Source organism: Schistocerca cancellata, chromosome 2 (genome assembly GCF_023864275.1).
Source record: "Schistocerca cancellata isolate TAMUIC-IGC-003103 chromosome 2, iqSchCanc2.1, whole genome shotgun sequence".
Taxonomy (NCBI): Eukaryota; Metazoa; Arthropoda; class Insecta; order Orthoptera; family Acrididae; genus Schistocerca; species Schistocerca cancellata.
The window spans coordinates 56,623,267-56,643,572 of NC_064627.1; the positions used below are offsets into that span (position 1 = coordinate 56,623,267).

The following is a 20,306-nucleotide window of genomic DNA, read 5'->3' on the forward strand; positions in this document are numbered from 1 at the left end:
TTGACAATTGTAACTACTGTAATTTCGAAAGTTTGTCTGCCTGAAAATGTACTGTTGTCCCAAGCATATTGCAACAAACGGTGTATTTCTATCGCTGCTCGTTTAGTTTTTATTACCGTTTCAAATATACCGGTAATTTTTGAAACACCCTGTAGGAACCCTGAAGCTGGAAGCAGCGGGTCCGCTAAGTCAACGTGTATGAGAGAAAAAACGCGTTGTTTCAGAAAAACGAATTGTGGTTATTAAAGACAACACTACGTTGCCTAATGTTGCTTTGGTTGTATTTGCATATGAGTGCTGGTGAGGGAGGACATATGACTGACGCCCATGATTTTCATACAGCTGGATGTCGGAAATGGGCATATATTCATTTGAAGTTTTTTTGTTCAGAATCACAATTACTACAATCCCTTAAAGCATATACCTTTCCTCCTGACTCACCCGGCTTAAGGGTCTACCAAAAAGTTTCCGTTCGAAGGCCGTCGAGTGCAGAATCGGTACGCCAATCAGGCAAAATCGCAGTAAGCGTTGAGGCAATCATCCAACCGAGGCGCCGTGTTGAAAATGCCCATCTGGTAAAACACCGTGTACTGTTGCATAAAAAAGTCCCTAACTGCCTACTGCACATCCTAGCCCGACAGGATTCTTCGACCCCTCAAGACCCTTTTCAAGCGACTGTAGGCGTGATAATCGTATAATCGCACGGGAAGAGATCAAGTCTATATGGCGTGTGCTCGAATGTCTCCCACTTCACTTGGCGCAACTTCTACGTTAACCGCATTTGCGCTATGGGGATGTGCGTTATCATGAAGCAGCAGCAACCCTCGTCGCACATTCCATAGCGGTTGTTTGCGACAGACATGCTGCTCCCTATACACTCTTCATTCTCTGATGGATATCTATACTGCCGTTTTTCCTTCAGCAGCCAAGAGAAGAATAACAGCACGTTGTTCCTCTTTGGATGCATCTGCTAATAACGTCGTCATAGTTTACGTTTCCGAAATTACGGCACGCACGTCGAAAAGACATGAATGTCCCCTTGCCCAAATGTCGGTGATTAGATACCCCATACGGAGTCGCGCTACGTTGTATATACGTTGCAGCAGGCCCTTACACGGGGACGATTTGATCGTCCCTTGGTTTAAGGCAAAAATATTCATAATATTTTTTATCATTTATCAATAATGTTAGTTTGATCCAGAAAATTAAAAGACATGTAAACAAAAAATTTCTAGAAAATCATGTTGGTTATTAACAGGAACATTCAGCAGAAACGTCACCGAATAGTGCTCTTCAGTGTGGGCTTACAGAATATAAACTCTGAAAACATTCAACTTTTAACACTTATTTTGGTTACAAAACGTCTCATTGAGCCGTGCGCGGCTCATGTTCGCGCCGTTTATTGCTTGACATCTTGTCTTTGCGGTACTGCCGTCCCGTTTCTTATTCGATTTACTGGCGTTCTGAGTTGCTGGCTTGCCTGCCCGTGAGTGGCAGCAGCAGCGCTTATCAATAAGAGCCCAGTATTTCCAGATCGTCGTGTGTAGGAAGTCATTTGGGATGGAGCGCCAGGGAGGCCCGGACAGCCAGTACTCGCCGACCACTGGCGACACACATGCACTGTCTGACGGAAGGAGACTGGAGCGGGGACAACCGCTGATTGGTCGTTCGGTCGGTCGTCTCATCGGGAGACGTGTATTGGGTCTTCTGACCTCTTCTGGGCCCCTTCAATTGGTCATCTTGCGGGACTTGGGTCGGTTCCTTCCTTGTCCAGAGATGGGTGGCCAATGGGCCAGCGTTCCTTCTCCATGGTTGGGTTCGAACCAATGTCTCCGGGTCGTCGTGTGTCCGAGCTACGAACGGACATCAAGGAAGTTGGGGGATGCAGCTCCAGTGAGGTCTGCACAGGCGGTACTCGCCCGACCGCTGGGGACACACATCGACTGTCCGACGGAAGGACACCTGAGCAGGGACGGCCGTTGGTTGGTCGTTCGGTCGGTCGTTTCATCGGGCGACGTGTATTAGGTCTTCTGAACTCTTCTGGGCCCCTTCAATTGGTCATCTTGCGGGACTTGGGTCGGTTCCTTCCTTGTCCAGAGATGTCGGGTGGCCAATGGGCCAGTGTTCCCTCTCCACGGTTGGTTCCGAACCTATGTCTCCGGGTCATCGTGTGTCTGAGCTACGAATGGACATCAAGGAAGTTGGGGGATGCAGCTCCAGTGAGGTCTGCACAGCCAGTACTCTCCCGACCGCTGGGGACACACATCGACTCTCCGACGGAAGGAGACCTGAGCGGGGACGACCGTTGGTTGGTCGTTCGGTCGGTCGTTTCATCGGGTGACGTGTATTGGATCTTCTGACCTCTTCTGGGCCCCTTCAATTGGTCATCTTGCGGGACTTGGGTCGGTTCCTTCCTTGTGCAGAGATGTCAGGTGGCCAATGGGCCAGCGTTCCCTCTCCACAGTTGGGTCCGAACCAGTGTCTCCGGGTCGTCGTTTGTCCGAGCTACAAATGGTCATCAAGGAAGTTGGGGGATGCAGCTCCAGTGAGGCCTGACCAGCCAGTAGTCGCCCGACCGCTGGGGACACACATCCACTGTGCGACGGAAGGAGACCTGAGTGGGGACGACCGTTGGTTGGTCGTTCGGTCGGTCGTTTCATCGGGCGACGTGTATTGGATCTTCTGACCTCTTCTGGGTCCCTTCAATTGGTCATCTTGTGGGACTTGGGTCGGTTCCTTCCTTGTCCAGAGATGTCGGGTGGCCAATGGGCCAGCGTTCCCTCTCCACAGTTGGGTCCGAACCAGTGTCTCCGGGTCGTCGTGTGTCCGAGCTACGAACGGACATCAAGGAAATTGGGGGATGCAGCTCCATTGAGGTCTGCACAGCCAGTACTCGCCCGACCGCTGGGGACACACATCCACTGTCCGACGGAAGGAGACCTGAGCGGGGACGACCGTTGGTTGGTCGTTTGGTCGGTCGTCTCACCGAACGACGTGTACGCCGACCGAATCTGGGTTCTCTGTGTGCGTCGACTCGTGATTCGTTCTTGTTGTTCCACAGTGACTGGTTTTAGTACTGTTCGAGTTCTTTGTGGAAGTGTTTCCGTGGAACCGTGTGTCGCTTATGTGGTTTGATTCAGCAGTTATTTTAATGCTGTCTGCGAGCTAGTGGGTACGTTGGGACAGAGCAGCAAGCAAGTCTAGGTGTGCGAGGCCAGGCCGGGATCACTGGTGGTGTGCCCACGCTTTTGTATCGTGAGGTGCTAGCTGCTAGAGCGACAAGTTCGTTGCCCACCGAACCTGGACGCTGAAGGTGAGTGACCAGTTAATCTGTTATGAAACCTCAACTACTGTGACACCTCTTTGTTCGTTTGCGGATGTTGCCCCTTGGCCGTTCGGGCTAGCAGCATCGTATGATGTGTTGGAGTCGGTGAAATCTTGCAGCTGTCTTCCTATGTTGTGATTAATTATTAAATTGACTGTTACTTATCAGTGAAGTGCACCAGCGGTATTTTCTGCCCTGTGGCCGTTAACGCTCCAGTTACCTACCCTGGTCGTTAGCGTACTTTGTAGGCAGTGTGCCTTTTCCCCGTCGTGTTGTTGCTGTCCAGCACGGCTTGTAGTTCGACAGCCTTTTAAGTTGTTTGGTTCATATTTGCTTAGAGTGGTTATTGTCCCCCTGGCTGTTTTTAGACGCCAATTTCTGTAGGCGTAGTGCTGTTCGTATTCCCGTCCTCGGCCGATATTCTCCATCGTTGCTGCGTTGGTTGGACGGAAGGGAATTGCTTAAATTGTTGGTCGGTCCTCGGGCCGCCCCTGGTTTGGGTTGCCATCCGATTACCTAACTTCAACTCTTGGCTGCCTGTCTCACCTCCCCTTACATTTGAGCTACCTTCCCAGTCCGACCCTTGGAACATTTCTGAGCACCACTTGTTCTGTTTGTTTTAAATCGTGATTTTCATTTCAGTTGAAGTACTGTGCGAGTCCTTTGGCCATGTATTAATTCAAGGTTTTTTTTTATAATTTTACATAAAGGCCTTCAGCTGTGTTAAATTGAAATTTTGAGCACTGATTGTTTTAGCATTTTTTTTATTCTTAGAAATTGTTCTAACTGAAATTGTTTGTAATCCAGGCCCTAAGCCGTTAGTTGTTCCATGTGTTATGTGTAGCCTTCAACTGAGGATTTGCGTGAACCCTTAATAAGGCCTTCAGCCATGTGTATTCTCTAAAGGAAAAATTTTAATAAGAAGCAAGGGGTTTATTCTGAATTATTTATCTGACTTCTTGTTCAGGCCTTCAGCCGTTGTTTCAAGTTTGTTTGTGGCCTTCAGCCGTGCAATAAATTAATCAAGCTTCGGCCATTCTGTTGTAAGTTCAAACGGAAATTTTCTTGCTTAGAAAAATTGTTTATTAATGTGCCTTAATTGTAGTTGTCCTTCAGACGTGTAGTGTAAGCCTTCAGCCGTTAACTGTTTTCATTGCATGTTTTTAAGGAAAAAATTACCTTCTATTTTAATTGCTTCTGATTTCTAAACCAGGCCTTCAGCCGTTCTTGCGTTTGTTCTGTGGTTTTGGGCCTTCAGCCCAGAAAGTATCGCAGGTTTTCTTTAACTAGGCCTTCTGCCGTATTGTTTATTGTGATCTTTTAAGCCAATGTGTAAATAAGTGGTTCTTAGAAAAATAAAGTTGTGTGTTTGATTAGGCAACCCACAGTAACTGTTTACGTCCCCATCCACAAACTTAAATTTATCCTGTGCGCTCTCTGGTTACCTAGCAACCAGGTTTTATCACATAATGTTAATGGATTTTATGAGTTGTTTTCATGCTTGCTATTTTTTTTCAGAGTTGGTTGGCGTATTTAAAGTTCAATAAAGTTGTTTATTAAAACTGGGTATTTGTGTTGTTTGGGCGAGACCCAACTCGCGCCAGACAACCTCTTAAAACAACCTTCCAAAAAAAAACTTCCCAAAGCAAGCTCAAACTGCCTGGTACAATCGCTTCTTCACAGTGTACAGTTGAATTCAAACTGTCCACGTCTTTCCAGTGTGACACACCATTGTACAGCAATAGAAGCTGGATTGCTGCAATCGTAATTCTATGACTATGACTTCAGCTGTGTTTGTCACCATGAATTTCGAGAAGGTCCCGGTTCCTGGAGTGGAGAACTTTTGTATCTTGAAATTTCTCAGGTCTTTAGTCTCTTCTATCGCAGAGAATGTTACCTTCTGCTTCTTCCACCTCTTTCCGCCCCCCCCCCCCCCCAACTCGCGGTCGCCTATACCTGCTGACAGAACTTCCCGACTTTCGAGATCCATAAATGTCAGTTATGGGGTAAGAAACCTGTCAGTATACAAGCTCACACACTTATTCTTAATTTATAAGGGACAGTCAAATGGAAACTTGTCTGTATAGCAGCTTGCATATCTACAGCAGCGAATACAGTTATTCTGAATGTATACGGGACAATCAAATGAAAACCGAGAACATCCACCACAACGAAACCATAAAATGGTCCCATCCAAAAGTAATCACCACACGCGTTAAGACATTTATCCCTCTGGGAGACGAGACGATCAGTTCCTGTCTCTAGGACGCGGTCGGCCGCTGACGAGTCCACAATCTCACCCACTCTTGCACCTCCTCGTCCGACTGAAGCCGACGTCAGCGGTGAAAGATCTGGGCTGTACGCAGGGCGTTGCACCGTTTCTCAGCCGAATCGCTGAAATATAGCCTTCGCCGACAAGCAGTGTATGTGCACGCGTTATGGTACAACAGGACGATTCCGTCCGACAGTATTCCTGGACTCTTTAACTTCATGGCACGCTGCAGTTTCTGCAAAGTGCCTTCGTACCGCTGCGCACTGATTGTGGTTCCATTCTCGAGGAACTCATCCAGAGGGGCCCTGCAGTCGAAGAAGAAGGTTATCATGAAATTACGTGATGCCACAATTTCGATCTCAAGGAAGTGGCAAAGCCAACAGTGGAAACAGCCCACCTCTCCCCTGCCAAAGAAATCCAAAGCTGAAACGGCCTGGCAGATTAAAACTGTGTGCCGGACCGAGACTCGAACTCGGGACCTATGCCTTTCGCGGGCAAGTGCTTTACCAACTGAGCTACCCAAGCACGACTCACGCCCCGTCCTCACAGATTTACTTCTGCCAGTACCTCGTCTCCTACCTTCCAAAAGGACGGGTCGTGAGTCGTGCTTCGGTAGCTCAGTTGGTTGAGCACTTGCCCGAGAAGGGTGAAGGTCCTGAGTTCGAGTCTCGGTCCGGCACACAGTTTTAATCTGCCATGAAGTTTCATATCAGCGCACACTCCGCTGCAGAGTGAAAATCTCATTCTGAAATCCAAAGCTGTTCACACGCGTTCTGGTAGGGTCATGATGACCTCCTTCGACTGCAGGGGCCCTCCGCATCGTAGAGTTCTTCGAGAGTGGAACCAAAATCAATGTGCAGCGCTATGAAGACACTTTGCATAAACTGCGACGCACCATAAAGTCAAAACGCCCAGGAAATGTCTGACGGAATCATCCGATGATTATGCCCGCCTAGACACTGTCAGTCGGATGAGGCAATGTGGTTGAGAAACGCTGCAACATCCTCCGCACTGCCCACATCCTTCACCGCGTGATCTTCACATCTTTGGTGACCTGAAGAAGGACATGCATGGACGTAGGTTTCAGTCGGGCGAGGTGGTGCGGTTGTGGATCCCTCACAGGCCGACCGCGTTTTTCGAAACAGCAATTAATCGTCTCTCCTCCCAATGGGATAAATATCTTAATGGGTATTGTGATTACTTCTGAATGGAACAGTTCCATGGTTCCGTTCTGGTGGGTGTTTGGTTTTCATTTGACTGCGCCTCATATAACTCGCAATGTGGTATACATGCCACAGTGGTTCCAGCCTCGTAGTGTCCGAAATGTTCACTGTCTTTATTAAAGGTATTCAAATTGGCTCCTTACTGAGAAATGCGTTTCGTGCGTGGTGTTCAACGAGTACGTGGCTTTATTTGCTCATGAGACTCAGAAAATGTTAGATACAGGCTCCCAGGTAGATGCCATTTTCCTCGACTTCCGGAAGGCGTTCGATACAGTTCCGCACTGTCGCCTGATAAAGTAAGAGCCTACGGAATATCAGATCAGCTGTGTGGCTGGATTGAAGAGTTTTTAGCAAACAGAACACAGCATGTTGTTCTCAATGGAGAGACGTCTACAGACGTTAAAGTAACCTCCGGTGTGCCACAGGGGAGTTTTATGGGACCATTGCTTTTCACAATATATATAAATGACCTAGTAAATAGTGTCGGAAGTTCCATGCGGCTTTTCGCGGATGATGCTGTAGTATACAGAGAAGTTGCAGTATTAGAAAATTGCAGCGAAATGCACGAAGATCTGCAGCGGATAGGCACTTGGTGCTGGGAGTGGCAACTTACCCTTAACATAGACAAATGTAATGTATTGCGAATACATAGAAAGAAGAATCCTTGATTGTATGATTATATGATAGCGGAACAAACACTGGTAGCGGTTACTTCTGTAAAATATCTGGGAGTATGCGTACGGAACGATTTGAAATGGAATGATCATGTGGCTAAGGCAGGTGCCAGGTTGAGATTCATTGTGAGAGGCCTTAGAAAATGTAGTCCATCAACAAAGGAGGTGGCTTACAAAAAACTCGTCCGACCTATACTTAAGTATTGCTCATCAATGTGGGATCCGTACCAGGTCGGGTTGAAGGAGGAGGTAGAGAAGATCCAAAGAAGAGCGGTGCGTTTCGTCACAGGGTTATTTGGTAAGCGTCATAGCGTTACGGAGATGTTTAGCAAACTCAGGTGGCAGACTCTGCAAGACAGGCGCTCTGCATCGCGATGTAGCTTGCTGTCCAGGTTTCGAGAGGGTGCGTTTCTGGATGAGGTATCGAATATATTGCTTCCGCCAACCTATACCTATATCACGAATGTAAAATTAGAGAGATTCGAGCGCGCACAGAGGCTTTCCGGCAGTCGTTCTTCCCGCGAACCATACGCGACTGGAAAGGGAAAGAGAGGTAATGACAGTGGCACGTAAAGTGCCCTCCGCCACACACCGTTGGGTGGCTTGCGGAGTGTAAATGTAGATGTAGATGTAGATGTACCGTATTTACTCGAATCTAAGCCGCACCCGAATCTAAGCCGCACCTGAAAAATGAGACTTGAAATAAAGGAAAAAAAAAATTCCCAAATCTAAGCCGCACCTGAAATTTGAGACTCGAAATTCAAGGGGAGAGAAAAGTTTTAGGCCGCACCTCCAAATCGAAACAAAGTTGATCCATTGTAATATGAGACACAATTTAGGTCGAACGAATGACGATACAGCTACAGTAGTTTGGTTCGAGTCGTAAGCTTAGCAGTTAAGCTTTACCAGGTAGCCATTGCTATGCGTCAGGCGCTCCGTCCGTATTTATACGGATACCCTTCCTTTTTCACGTGCTTCGTCTGGTTTGAATCGATTGCTTATTTTGCTTTGATCTGATAAGTGCCGTTTTCTATGTTATAGGTGTTTACGTCAGTCACTCTAAGCTGAAAATGCATTACTATACTGTGTGATGCATTGTTTGTCGCATTCTGATAGTGCATGTTTACGGCCTGTCGCTGCTCGCGGCATGGCTTGCTTTTGTGCGCGCTACCGCCGCCTACAATTAAAAAAAGAGAGGAATCGTCTCATTAGCGAAACAATGGCAAGAGACTGCTATTTGTTGTTACTTACACTGCTGCTTTCTTTGATAATGATCAACAAGAACCAAATAATAGACTGCGTATGATAGAACATGTTCTGAACGAGAGTTTGGCGAAAATTTTTCTCCGTTTGAAAATCTTTGCGGCCGCTTCTTTAGTACATCAAATTCTGCACAGAAATTAGTCATCTTAGATTTAAAAATCTAGTCAGTTGCCGTGCTTCATTTCTGACTGTATCACTATTAGGCATAAGAGTAATACGAATATAAACATGACACGATACGTATATTCTTCCGCGTTTGCTGTTGTCTCACTCTAGTTTCGTAGTTTATTAGGCAGACAGGATTTAAATGAGATAGAAGCAAACACGAAAGAATACATGGCAAAATGTTTATATTCGTATTATTCTTATGGTGAAGAGAATACTGCATGTGATTCACATTTCATCAGGTTCCTATTAGCAACCGTCTCTTCTCACAGGGAGGAAAAAATTCAGAACGTAGAGTTGGCCATATCCCATTCTTGCCAGTCGGATTTTCGTAGTACATTGAAATTCTGCTACATTCGAAGATGAACAATACGGAATTTGTATTTACTTCGTTGGATAATGTATGAAAATGCAGTGGTCGAAACTCGGGCGGAGAAAAAAAGCTCGTCTTCCAATTTTTTTTTAATTTTATTTACTGACGCAGAGGTTTTGGCGCCAGTATTTATCTTTGTGCCTACAAAGGATGCCTGTGTAGCGCTACATATATTCTACTGCAGAAGTTAGTTGTGGCGGCACCTACCAACATTTTTCAGAACTTCCGCTTGCTTTGCACTCGATTCTAAGCCGCAGGCGGTTTTTTGGATAGCAAAAACCGGAAAAAAGTGCGGCTTAGATTCGAGTAAATACGGTAGATGTAAGACCGAGCGACTTACCCGGTAGGGCCGGTGGGAAGGCGAGCAGCGGCACGGCGAGGGCGAGGCAGACGAAGGCGGCCAGCACGAAGCCGATCCACCAGGCGCCCACCCACACATTGCTGTCCTGCGTCAGGCCCATCCTGCAACAACAGCAGCACGGCAACCGTGTCAGCAGCGCTGTCATTCTCCAGTTACCTCCTGCGGCGTAGCGAACGTGCCAGTAGACTGAGGTGTGATACAAAATGACACAGTAACAATACACACAACACGACAAAGAAAGCTTGGTGGCAACTGAATAGTCTCGTGCTTGTGCCAGTGGAAGTTGTCGACAGTCACGATAACAAAAGTTTTTTTTAAGTATACAAAGGAAATTCTAGAAAAAGTTCTGCTATTTTTTCAGGGATGTAGAGGAACTGTTAAGGCAGGTTCTCATTCAAAATGGTCGAAAATTCGATTTTTTAATTCCATTTCCTGAAGGGTATATGTTTCTAGAATGTTGGGACGAAAAGGCATTTTTAACCCGTGCGCTACAAAAGTTTCTACAGCCCATTGTTCGAAGCAGTGTCACGGCCGCTGTGGCACGCTCTCAGCCAGAAAAGTCCATCTCAGAAAACTTGTTGTGCCTTAATGCACGTTTACAAAATGATTTATAATCCAGTATCCATGCAAACATATTCCTCGAAAAAGATGACGAGCAACGAGAGCAAGCTGCTGAACGCAGCATGTTCAGCCCAGCCAGCTCGGCTTTTCTCTCCCAGCAACAATTCGAGTTACAGGAAGGGTTGATACACGATCCTGGAGTTGCAGACTACAACGTAAGTAAAAATACTTTTTTTGGTCAAATTTTGGTCGAAACTGGTCAAAAAATATTTTTTGGTCCAGAAAAAAAGGATTAGCCATTTTCAGACTTTGGATTTTGTAAATTTAACTTCAGATTTGTGTTAAGCGACGTCAAAAATATCTAATAAAATGTAGTTTTCATGCAAATTGAACTAATAATAACATTTAAGTTTTTCCTAACCTTTAAACGATTTTTCAAAACAGTGTGCAGCATAAAATAAAAACTGTTCAAGCTATTAACTTCTAATTTCGACCGTCAAAAAGTAAACACTTTTCTTGGGAGCCTATACCTGTAATATATGAAATTTGTTGTTAATAACTATTTTTTGTAAAGCCATAAAGAGTGAAACAAACTCCCAAAAATCGAACTCAAAGTTGGAGTTAGCACTATATCGTTAAATTTAGGGTTATTTCATTGTGTTTAGGTATAAGCTCCCATAAATTTAATGCAGTATCGACTGATGTTATCCATATTTTATTTCAGATAACTCCTGAGGGGATACACTGCACGCAATCTGCGTGCTTCCAACTCGCAGGCCCTTGATCAAACCATAATTACGGGCGCCATTTTTTTTTGTATTGAGAATCTAAAATAAAGTTCAAAATATGCTCAAGCATAATCCCCAAACAGATCCTTTCTATGTCTTTGACCTGTCTCAAAAAATATTTCTGAATTTTGCCTAATTTTTGCTCATTTGAATCATAACTTGGCCTTAATACGGTTGTGTGATTACAGGTTTCCCCGGCCACAAAAGTCTTGAAAAGTTCTCGGGTATTCATCAGGGTGGGGGGAGGGCGTGGGGAGGGGGCGTGGGGGGGGGGGGGGGAGCTGGAGACGGCGGGCGGTGCGAGATTGGGAGAAGGAGGCAAAGATCCAACATTACTCACTAATCAGTCATTAGGAACAGCTGAAGAAGGTAAGAAGTCGGCGTAACGAAATACCCGCCTTTCGGACGACGCCACCCTACTGAACACCCGAGAACATTTCAGTGTCCATGTGGTTGGTGGCCCCACTTTTGTGAGACGCGCTTCCTCCAGTCCCTAATTAGCACGCACACGCTCCGCTCGGATTCTGAGTCCAACCTTGGCAGCCAATCAAAATGGAGCTCCGCCGAAAACTACCACCAAGTGCGAAGTTCTCCCCCTTATCCGATTTTTGAACGCAAAAAGCGTTAAACCGATTGAAATTCATCGTCAGTTGAGGAAGTGTTATGGACAGTCGTGCGTGGATGTCACAAACTTTCGCGAGTAGTGTGGAGAGCTTACAGGCGGTCGTACCGAACGATGAAGAAAGGAGCCAGTCCGTCAATTTCCTGTGACACAGCTGCGAAAGACGAGAAAATCACGCGTATAAGATCGGAGGAGCACTCTGGATGCTCTCTGCATTTTCGCTCCTGAGCTTACACAAAACACTATCCACAGGATTTTGACGTAAATGTGGGAATATCGGGAGGCATGTGTAAGATGGATACCGCGTATGCTGACGACAAACGGGAATGCCTTGATTCTTCCGCGAATCTCTTTGCCGCTATGTGGACGAAGAGGGCGACTCCTTGGACTCGATTGTCACAGGTGACGAAATCCTGGACATGCCGCTCTACACCTGAGACAAAACTACAGTCACGCGAGTAGCGGCATCCCTGTTCGCCCAAACCGCGAATGCAATGGCAAAGTCACGGCAAATGTGTTTTTGGGACTGGAAGGGGGTACTGTAGGTCTACTTTTTGCCTGTTGGGACAACGTCAAATGCTGACGTGTAACGTGAAACACTGAAAAAAGTCACAAGGGCAGTTCAGAATGGGAGAACGGAAATGTTGAGCAAGAGCGTAAGTACTCTGCAGAAAAATGCCCGCCCACACTTCGGCTGTCAAAGCGTCGATCTTCCGCTAAACTTCGGCTGAAACGTCATCACCCACACGCCATATAGTCCGGACCTGGCACCGGACGACTACCACGGTTGTAGGAGCATTTGTCGGACGGCGGTTCTGCTCCAACGACCAGCTGAAAAATGACATTCTACGATTCCCAAACGACGTGGCGGAGAGCTGCTATGTAATAGAAACCAGTATGTTATCCGCGACGGCGAGTGTTCATCAGAGGCGAGGGTATCGTCAGGAGAGCCCGCCCCAGGATGTGACAGAACCGCTGTTGTTTTCTGTGCACATAAATAATTTGGCGATCAGGCTGGGCAGAAATCTGCGGTTGTTTGCTGATAATTCTGTGGTGTACGGTAGACTTGGCCACTGTTTCTATGTTTCGATACAGTGTATCGACACCTGGAACTGTTTCAGTGTTTCGGAACGGCTATGGTTCACTGTTTCGAAACAGTGGTGTTTCATTCCGCCCTTGTCTCGGATCTCGAGCCAGACACAGAAACTGTATCGTTGTTTCAAAATAAGACTGTTTCAGTCCACCTGCGCCTGGAACGGACTAATTGTATCGAAACAGTGATGTTTCATTCCGCTCTGTGCCGGACGAGACTCGGGCTCGGCACAGGTACTGAAACACAACATACCACTTCATGAAACACTTTCAAGAGTGTCGAAATCTTTTGACAAGCAATAGCATGAAGCTCTAGATATCCGAAAATAAAGCTTCGTTTCTAGCTGACTGTCCTATTCCGAAATGGCGTAACATCTGCTTTATAAACACTGACCAAACAATAAAACAACGCATACTATTCGCATTCAAAATAATAAATATGTGAAAATCATTCAGTCAAATTACACTTTCTTTATAACATACGCTTCTCTGTTCATGTTCAGTAATCATATTAAGAAACGCAAGTAAGACTACAACATTTTAAATTAAAAAAGGCGTAGAGTGACAGTTATTAGACATGTATATAAATTTGATGTAGGTATAATTGCAAGCAATCTGTGTGACATATCACTGATAGTGTAATGGTGAACGGGAAGCATCGTAAATTCATAGGAACGGTTCGAAACACCTTGAAACACAATTTTTTTTCTGTTATATTTTGTTATTTATTCGAATTATTTGGCGTTATTTGTGAGTCTATAGTCACTGTGCCTATTATCCACAATGATTCCCTTTGTGTGCATGGAAATTAGCAGGATGGGTATATTAGCCATACTAATGGAATGTGGGAATCCCAGTAGCATATCTGTTGTTTCTGCAGTTTGCTCCACCTCCAGTTCCGTTCGTGGTGGTTCTTCTGTCTTCACCTAAGGCTTTCCTCAGCCAATTGAAAAGTATGAAAGTCACATGACACAAAAGCAGCGCATTTGCTGCAGGAAATACGAAACTGCAAAGACGCCTAAGTGATAGTTTCATACTTTCTGCGATATGATTAGCGCTCTCGCACCTCATTTGTGTTTATATGGACATACTTATACAGTAGACATTCAAGATGATAAAATGTGTAGGTTTATTAGATTACAAAACAAACTGTTTCACTGTTTCGAAACACCGTATCGAAACATTACATTGTACTGTTTCATTTGTTTCGAAACATTTACGTGTTTCAGTTTGCCCATCTCTAGTGTATGGTAAGGTGTCGAACTTGAGTGAGTGTAGGAAGACACAGGACGACTTAGACAAAATTTCCATTAGGTGTGATTGATGGTAGCTAGCTCTGAATGTGGAAAAATGTAAGTTAATGCGGTTGACTAGGACGAACAAACCTGTAATGTTCGGATAAAGTATTATTAGTGTCCTGTGTGACAGAGTCATGTCGTTTAAATATCTGGGCGTAACGTTGCAAACGTTTCGAACGAGCATGTTAGAGCCGTAGTAGGAAAGGCGTATGCTTTCGACTTCGTTTTATTGGGAGAATTTTAGGAAAGAGTGGTTCACCTTTAGGAGACCGCAGAAAGGACGCTGATGTGATCTGTTCGTGAGTACTTCTCTCGTGTTTGGAGTCCTTACCAGGTCGGAAACCAGTAAAGGAAACAAAAATTCGGGGTAGGTATTAAAATCCATGGAGAAGAAATAAAAACTTCGAGGTTCGCCGATGACATTGTAATTCTGTCAGAGACAGCAAAGGACTTGGAACAGAAGTTGAATGGAATGGATGGTGTCTTGAAGGGAGGATATAACATGAACATCAACAAAAACAAAACGAGAATAATGGAATGTAGTCGAATTAAGTCGGGTGATGTTGAGGGTATTGGATTAGGAAATGAGACACTTAAAGTAGTCAAGGAGTTTTGCTATTTGGGGAGCAAAATAACTGATGATGGTCGAAGTAGAGAGGATATAAAATGTAGACTGGCAATGGCAAGGAAAGCGTTTCTGAAGAAGAGAAATTTGTTAACATCGAGTATAGATTTAAGTGTCAGGAAGTCATTTCTGAAAGTATTTGTATGGAGTGTAGCCATGTATGGAAGTGAAACATGGACGGTATATAGTTTGGACAAGAAGAGAATAGAAGCTTTCGAAATGTGGTGCTACAGAAGAATGCTGAAGATTAGATGGGTAGAGCACATAACTAATGAGGAAGTATTGAATAGGATTGGGGAGAAGAGAAGTTTGTGGCGCAACTTGACCAGAAGAAGGGATCGGTTGGTAGGACATGTTCTGAGGCATCAACGGATCACCAATTTAGTACTGGAGGGCAGCGTGGAGGGTAAAAATCGTAGGGGGAGACCCAGAGATGAATACACTAAGCAGATTCAGAAGGATGTAGGTTGCAGTAGGTACTGGGAGATGAAGAAGCTTGCACAGGATAGAGTAGCATGGAGAGCTGCATCAAACCAGTCTCAGGACTGAAGACCACAACAACAACCAGGTCGGATTGAAGGAATACATCAAAACAGTTCAGAGGCGGGCAGCTAGATTTGTTCCCGGTAGGTTCGAACAAAACGTAAGTGTTACAGAGATGACTCGGGAATCCAGTGAAGGAAGGCGACGTTATTTTCGAGAAACACTATCGACAAAATTTAGAGAACCGGCATTTGAAGCTGACTGCCAAACGGTTCTACTGCCGCCAACGTGACTTGCGCCTAAGAACGACGAAGATAAAGATACGAGAAATTAGAGCCCAATCGGAGGCATACTTACAGTAGTTTTTCCCTCGCTCTCTTTGTGAGTGGAAAAGGAAAGGAAATGACTAGTGGTTGTAAAGTGTACCCTCCGCCAAGCACCATACGGTGGATTGTGGAGTATCTGTATAAATGCAGATGTAGACGTGAGCGTTGTAGAACTGCCACAGCGTCTACAAAAATGCATCGACCGAAATGACTATTACATAGAAAAGTAAATCATTCTTCCAACCTTTAAAATGATGTAACTATTATAGAAAATAAACGGTTGTTTGTAAATTCGGGACACTGTACTTTTGGGATTGCCCTCGTAGAGCCAATAGTGAGAATACGCTTAAAGCTGCTATGACAGGTGGTAACAGATGGCGATCCTATCGTGTGTGGCACTAGTGTGGCGGGAAGGCAGCTGCGTATGCGGCTAATAGACTGTGTTTACTGTTTCTCAGCTTTTAAACCAATAAATACAAGGTAAGCGCTAAAGCGGACGCCTTTTTAATGGTGCACAGATATTTTCAAGTGCTTGCGAGCGTATGAATAAAGAAGGAGAGGTGAACGTTACACATGTTTAGCATAATGGCTACTTTGTGGTGTATGTTGCCATCCGCAGTTTCCGAGCTTCGGACATATTGTGCTAGTCGTGGAGTGTGACATTTCACCCCCGTCCTCCGGAGAGATGCCACCGTTTTGCTGAGGTAAAAAGACGAATTTTGTTCCTCACTTAGACTTATTTTCATGGGAATCAGTCCCTAAGCTTGCACACTACTTAACCTAAATTATCCTAAGGACAAACACACACTACCATGCCCGAGGGAGGACTCGAACCTCCGCCGGGACCAGCCGCACAGTCCACGAATCTGTGAAAAGCTTTTGGATCGCGCAAATGCCAACGAGAATCATAACTGGTGATGTGACGTCGGTTTACGGTTATGATGTTGAGTCCAACGTTCAATCATCGGGAAAGTTTCTCCAAGACCAAAAAAAAGCTCGTCAGGTCTGGTCAAACGAAGCCATGCTGGTAGTTTTTTTTTTTTTTTTTTTTTTTTTTACTTTGAAAGATTAATTCATCATGAACGCGTGGCACAGTGACAAACTGTCTGTGGCCGAGCGGTTCTAGGCGCTTCAGTCCGGAACCACGCGGCTGCTCGAGGGATTAGCCGAGCGGTCTAAGACGCTGCAGTCATGGACTGTGCGGCTGATCCCGGCGGAGGTTCGAGTCCTCCCTCGGGCATGGGTGTATGTGTTTGTCCTTAGGATAATTTAGGTTAAGTAGTGTCTAAGCTTAGGGACTGATGACGTTAGCAGTTAAGTCCCATAAGTTTTCACACACATTTGAACATTTTTTGAACACGCGGCTGCTGAGGTCGTAGGTTCAAATCCTACCTCAGGTATGGATGTGTGTGATGTCCTTAGGTTAGTTAGATTTGAGTAGTTCTAAGTTCTAGGGGACTGATGACCTCAGATGTTAAGTCCCATAGTGCTCAGAGCCATTTGAACCATTTTGAACAAACTGTCAATCGATGGTACTGTTGTGACGTGTTGCGACGCCTGCAAGAAAACGCGACACAATTCATGGCTCTTGCGCATCACGATAACGCACCCGCACATTCATCCCTGCTGGTGCGTGACTATTGCACAAAAAATGAAATCACTGTGCTGCCTCATCCTCCATACTCTCCAGACCTGGCCCCTGCGGGCTTTTTATTTTTATTGCCAAAGCTGGAAAATCCCATTGAAATAAAGGAGATTTGCGACAATAGACAAGATGAAAGAAAACTCGCAGACGGCGCTCCGCACGATCCACAAAGGGCGTGCCAACACCTTCCGGAAGTGGAAACGGTGTTGGGAGCGGTGTATTAATTGTGGAGGAGAGTATTTCGAAGGAGGCCATGCGCAATATGTAAAAGATAAGCGTAGAAAAATTTTGTGAACGAAGTTCCGGAATTTTCTGAACAGACGTCGTATACTGGTGTGCAAAATGTAAGGACGAAAGTAGATATCGCATGATGTGTAACTGCCAAGTAGCATAGCTCGATGAAACTTGTATCATATATAGGAAGAACTGACACAGAAGAGTACAGAAAGCTACTGAAAAAAATACGCAGTGAGACGAAAGTCTTCCCATCTCTCGCCATATGATGGTACATAATACACCATCGTTTTGTTGGTCCAGGTGTTATGGTATGGGGAGGTATGATGTTGCGTGGGCGTACTTACCTCCAAATCTTTCAATACGGTACAGGTGCTCCACCTGCACGGTTCGATGCCGTGATTCACTGTCATCCATAAACACAAATTCAGGGCCGAATGAACTTATGGAAAGACGCATATGGGGAAGGAGTACCGTGTTACAATAATGTTGATCCGTGAGTGTACCGCATTAAAAGATTTGGAAGTAAGTACGTTCATGCAATATTATACTTCCCCGCACCGTAACACCTGGATCAACAAAACAATCATACCTGACAATACTTATGGGTGCATTACGCACCCTCATGTGCCGAGAGCCGGGAAGAGTTTCGTCTCACTGCGTAAATCTTCCAGTCACTACTTTAATGTGTCAGTTCTTTCTGTGCATGATCCTAGTTTCATTGAACTATGTTACTTGGTAGTTACGCACCATGCGAAACTTACTTTCTTCCGTCCCGTGTAATTGTTGTTTTCTGTATATCAGGGCATTCAAAATAAATGCCCTTAACTATTTTATGCTAATATCAAAATTTTTCATATCACATACAATTTCTTCTTAAGGGGCTCCGGAAAGGCTCAAAATCATGAAAAGTTCAATTTTTACTTTTTTGCGTTTTCTGAATCTGCAGACTATTACCTTTTAATAGATATATAATTTATTCAATTCCGAAGACTACAACTATTTTTAAATTTTTTTTGAAATGTGTTCTACATGGGCGTGACCCACTGTGGCGCTGTTAAACTGCTGTCAAATGGTGTTATTATTAACGTCCGTGTTCATCAGGTACATTTCAGTGATGTGAGATAAAGTATGTGTTGTGGCTAACCTGTGATGGTTCAATATATATCGCTGGTGTGATTGTCGATTGTTTCATGTTTATTTACTCTGTCGTTATCTCGAAAATATACGTAATTAATTCTGTTTCTTGAGTCTCTGTTTTGTTGAAGTATAATAATGAGTAAAAGTAAAGTTGCTGTTGCGACTTTCGATGATGGCAACATTGTAAGGTGCAAGGTATTTAGAAATATGGGAATGAAGATAGGTTCTAACATGGTACCAGCGATGCTTGCTTTAGACAAGGAACGCCTTCGGGCTGCAGACAGGGCTGTAAAGAGTCTAGAAATACAAGCAAGAGTAAACAGGAGGAGGAACAAGAGGAAGCTGGAGGAGGAGTCTGCAGAGGATGAAGATAATCCATCCTATGGGCCTGGAATGCACTAAAAAGTTAATCCAATCTTTGTCGCTCGATTCCCAAAACTTTTATTTTCTCATACTAATTACATGTTTCCTAAGGATCTTCCAAACATATTTGTTTCAAACTTTCAGTAAATGTTACACAGTACCTTCTGCATAATTTAACACAGCCTTTTTCCAAAAAACTGTATATTTTTGAATATATAAATAAAAAATTGCAAAAAAATGTTGTGAATTTTCATTACAATTGAAAAAAAATCATCTTTAATAACTGAACTAAAATTTTGTAAAATCCCTGTGTTAAGTTGTAGCCGATATTCCAATAAATAATCTGTAAAAAGTTCAACTTCCTACCTCAAATACTTTGTGAGGAAAGATGTAATTTATAAGCGTTATTTTAACATTGCAAGTATAGGGCGTTCCGGAGCCCCTTAATGGAATAAGTTTAATTTACTTTTAGTTATAGGAATTTTATAGGATAGCAAGCTGGGTCCACGAAAATGTGCCGCATTTTGAGTGAGCGGGATAGCTAGTCAAAGCAAAAGCATTAGAATTTAAAGGTTTGGCCAAATCGGATACATTTGTGCTTCGATCTAGAAACATCTTTCATGAACCGCTTAATTCCACCGCTACATATGAAATTGCGCTTATTCAAGCACTTTGTCTTCCACAAGACGGTGTAAATTTTTATTGAAGTTCCCTTTATCAGCCAAGAAACATTGTTGGTCCTCTATTTCACTAGTTAACGAAGGAATACAAGTTCAAGACTACAATACGTTTTTGAGAAAAATATGCACAGACTGCCTCCACATCTGATATTGTTAAATTTCGAGCGAATAAGGTACATTACAAGTACACTGTCAAAAACTGAGTGTAGAAGTCTATTTCTTACACTCACATATTGACATGTTGAGCACTTGTCTGAAAATATGACATTCAAATGTAGACGCGGGAGAACGTTTCCAGCAGCACATTAAGAATATGGAGACGAGATGCCAGGAAAGATGAAAGTATGATGGTTACTGTTGTTCCGGGGCGATTCTAGAAGACGGTCGAGGGGGTGGGGGGGGGAGGAGCTAACGGGGGGGAGGGGGTCTGGGGGAATGGAATATCGCTTAACAAAAAAAAAATTGGTAAAATTTAGTGTTGCTTAAAGAAGTTTTTCGTAACTATTTTGGAGTTCAGGGTAAAAAGTTTTAATAAATAATACGACGCCTATTTTAAGTGAAATGATATTAATTGGTTTAGATAGTAAGCTATTTTCCACTCTTATTCTTTTGTTGAAATGTGTTTGAAATATATTGTCCTCTATATTGCTACATAATTATTTAAAAAAATGACAGAATCTGTTGGAGTAATATGTTCGCTGATTTCTTAAGTCATTTTATCCAGTGTAATATTATACCGCATGGGGGCGGGGGGGGGGGGGGCTATAGCTCTCTTAGCCCCTCCCCTTGCCAC

The 20,306-nt window shown here is 44.3% G+C and overlaps 1 protein-coding gene across 3 annotated transcripts in view; it reads right to left on the reverse strand.

The window, feature by feature from the left end:
• LOC126161329 (solute carrier organic anion transporter family member 4A1) overlaps positions 1–20,306 on the reverse strand; it is a 1,079,633-nt gene that overhangs the window by 103,271 nt on the left and 956,056 nt on the right. For all 3 annotated transcript variants that reach the window (XM_049917087.1, XM_049917085.1, XM_049917086.1), the window contains one exon: positions 9,636–9,757. In XM_049917087.1, coding sequence (XP_049773044.1) covers positions 9,636–9,757 — 122 coding nt within the window. The remainder of the gene's footprint in view (positions 1–9,635; positions 9,758–20,306) is intronic.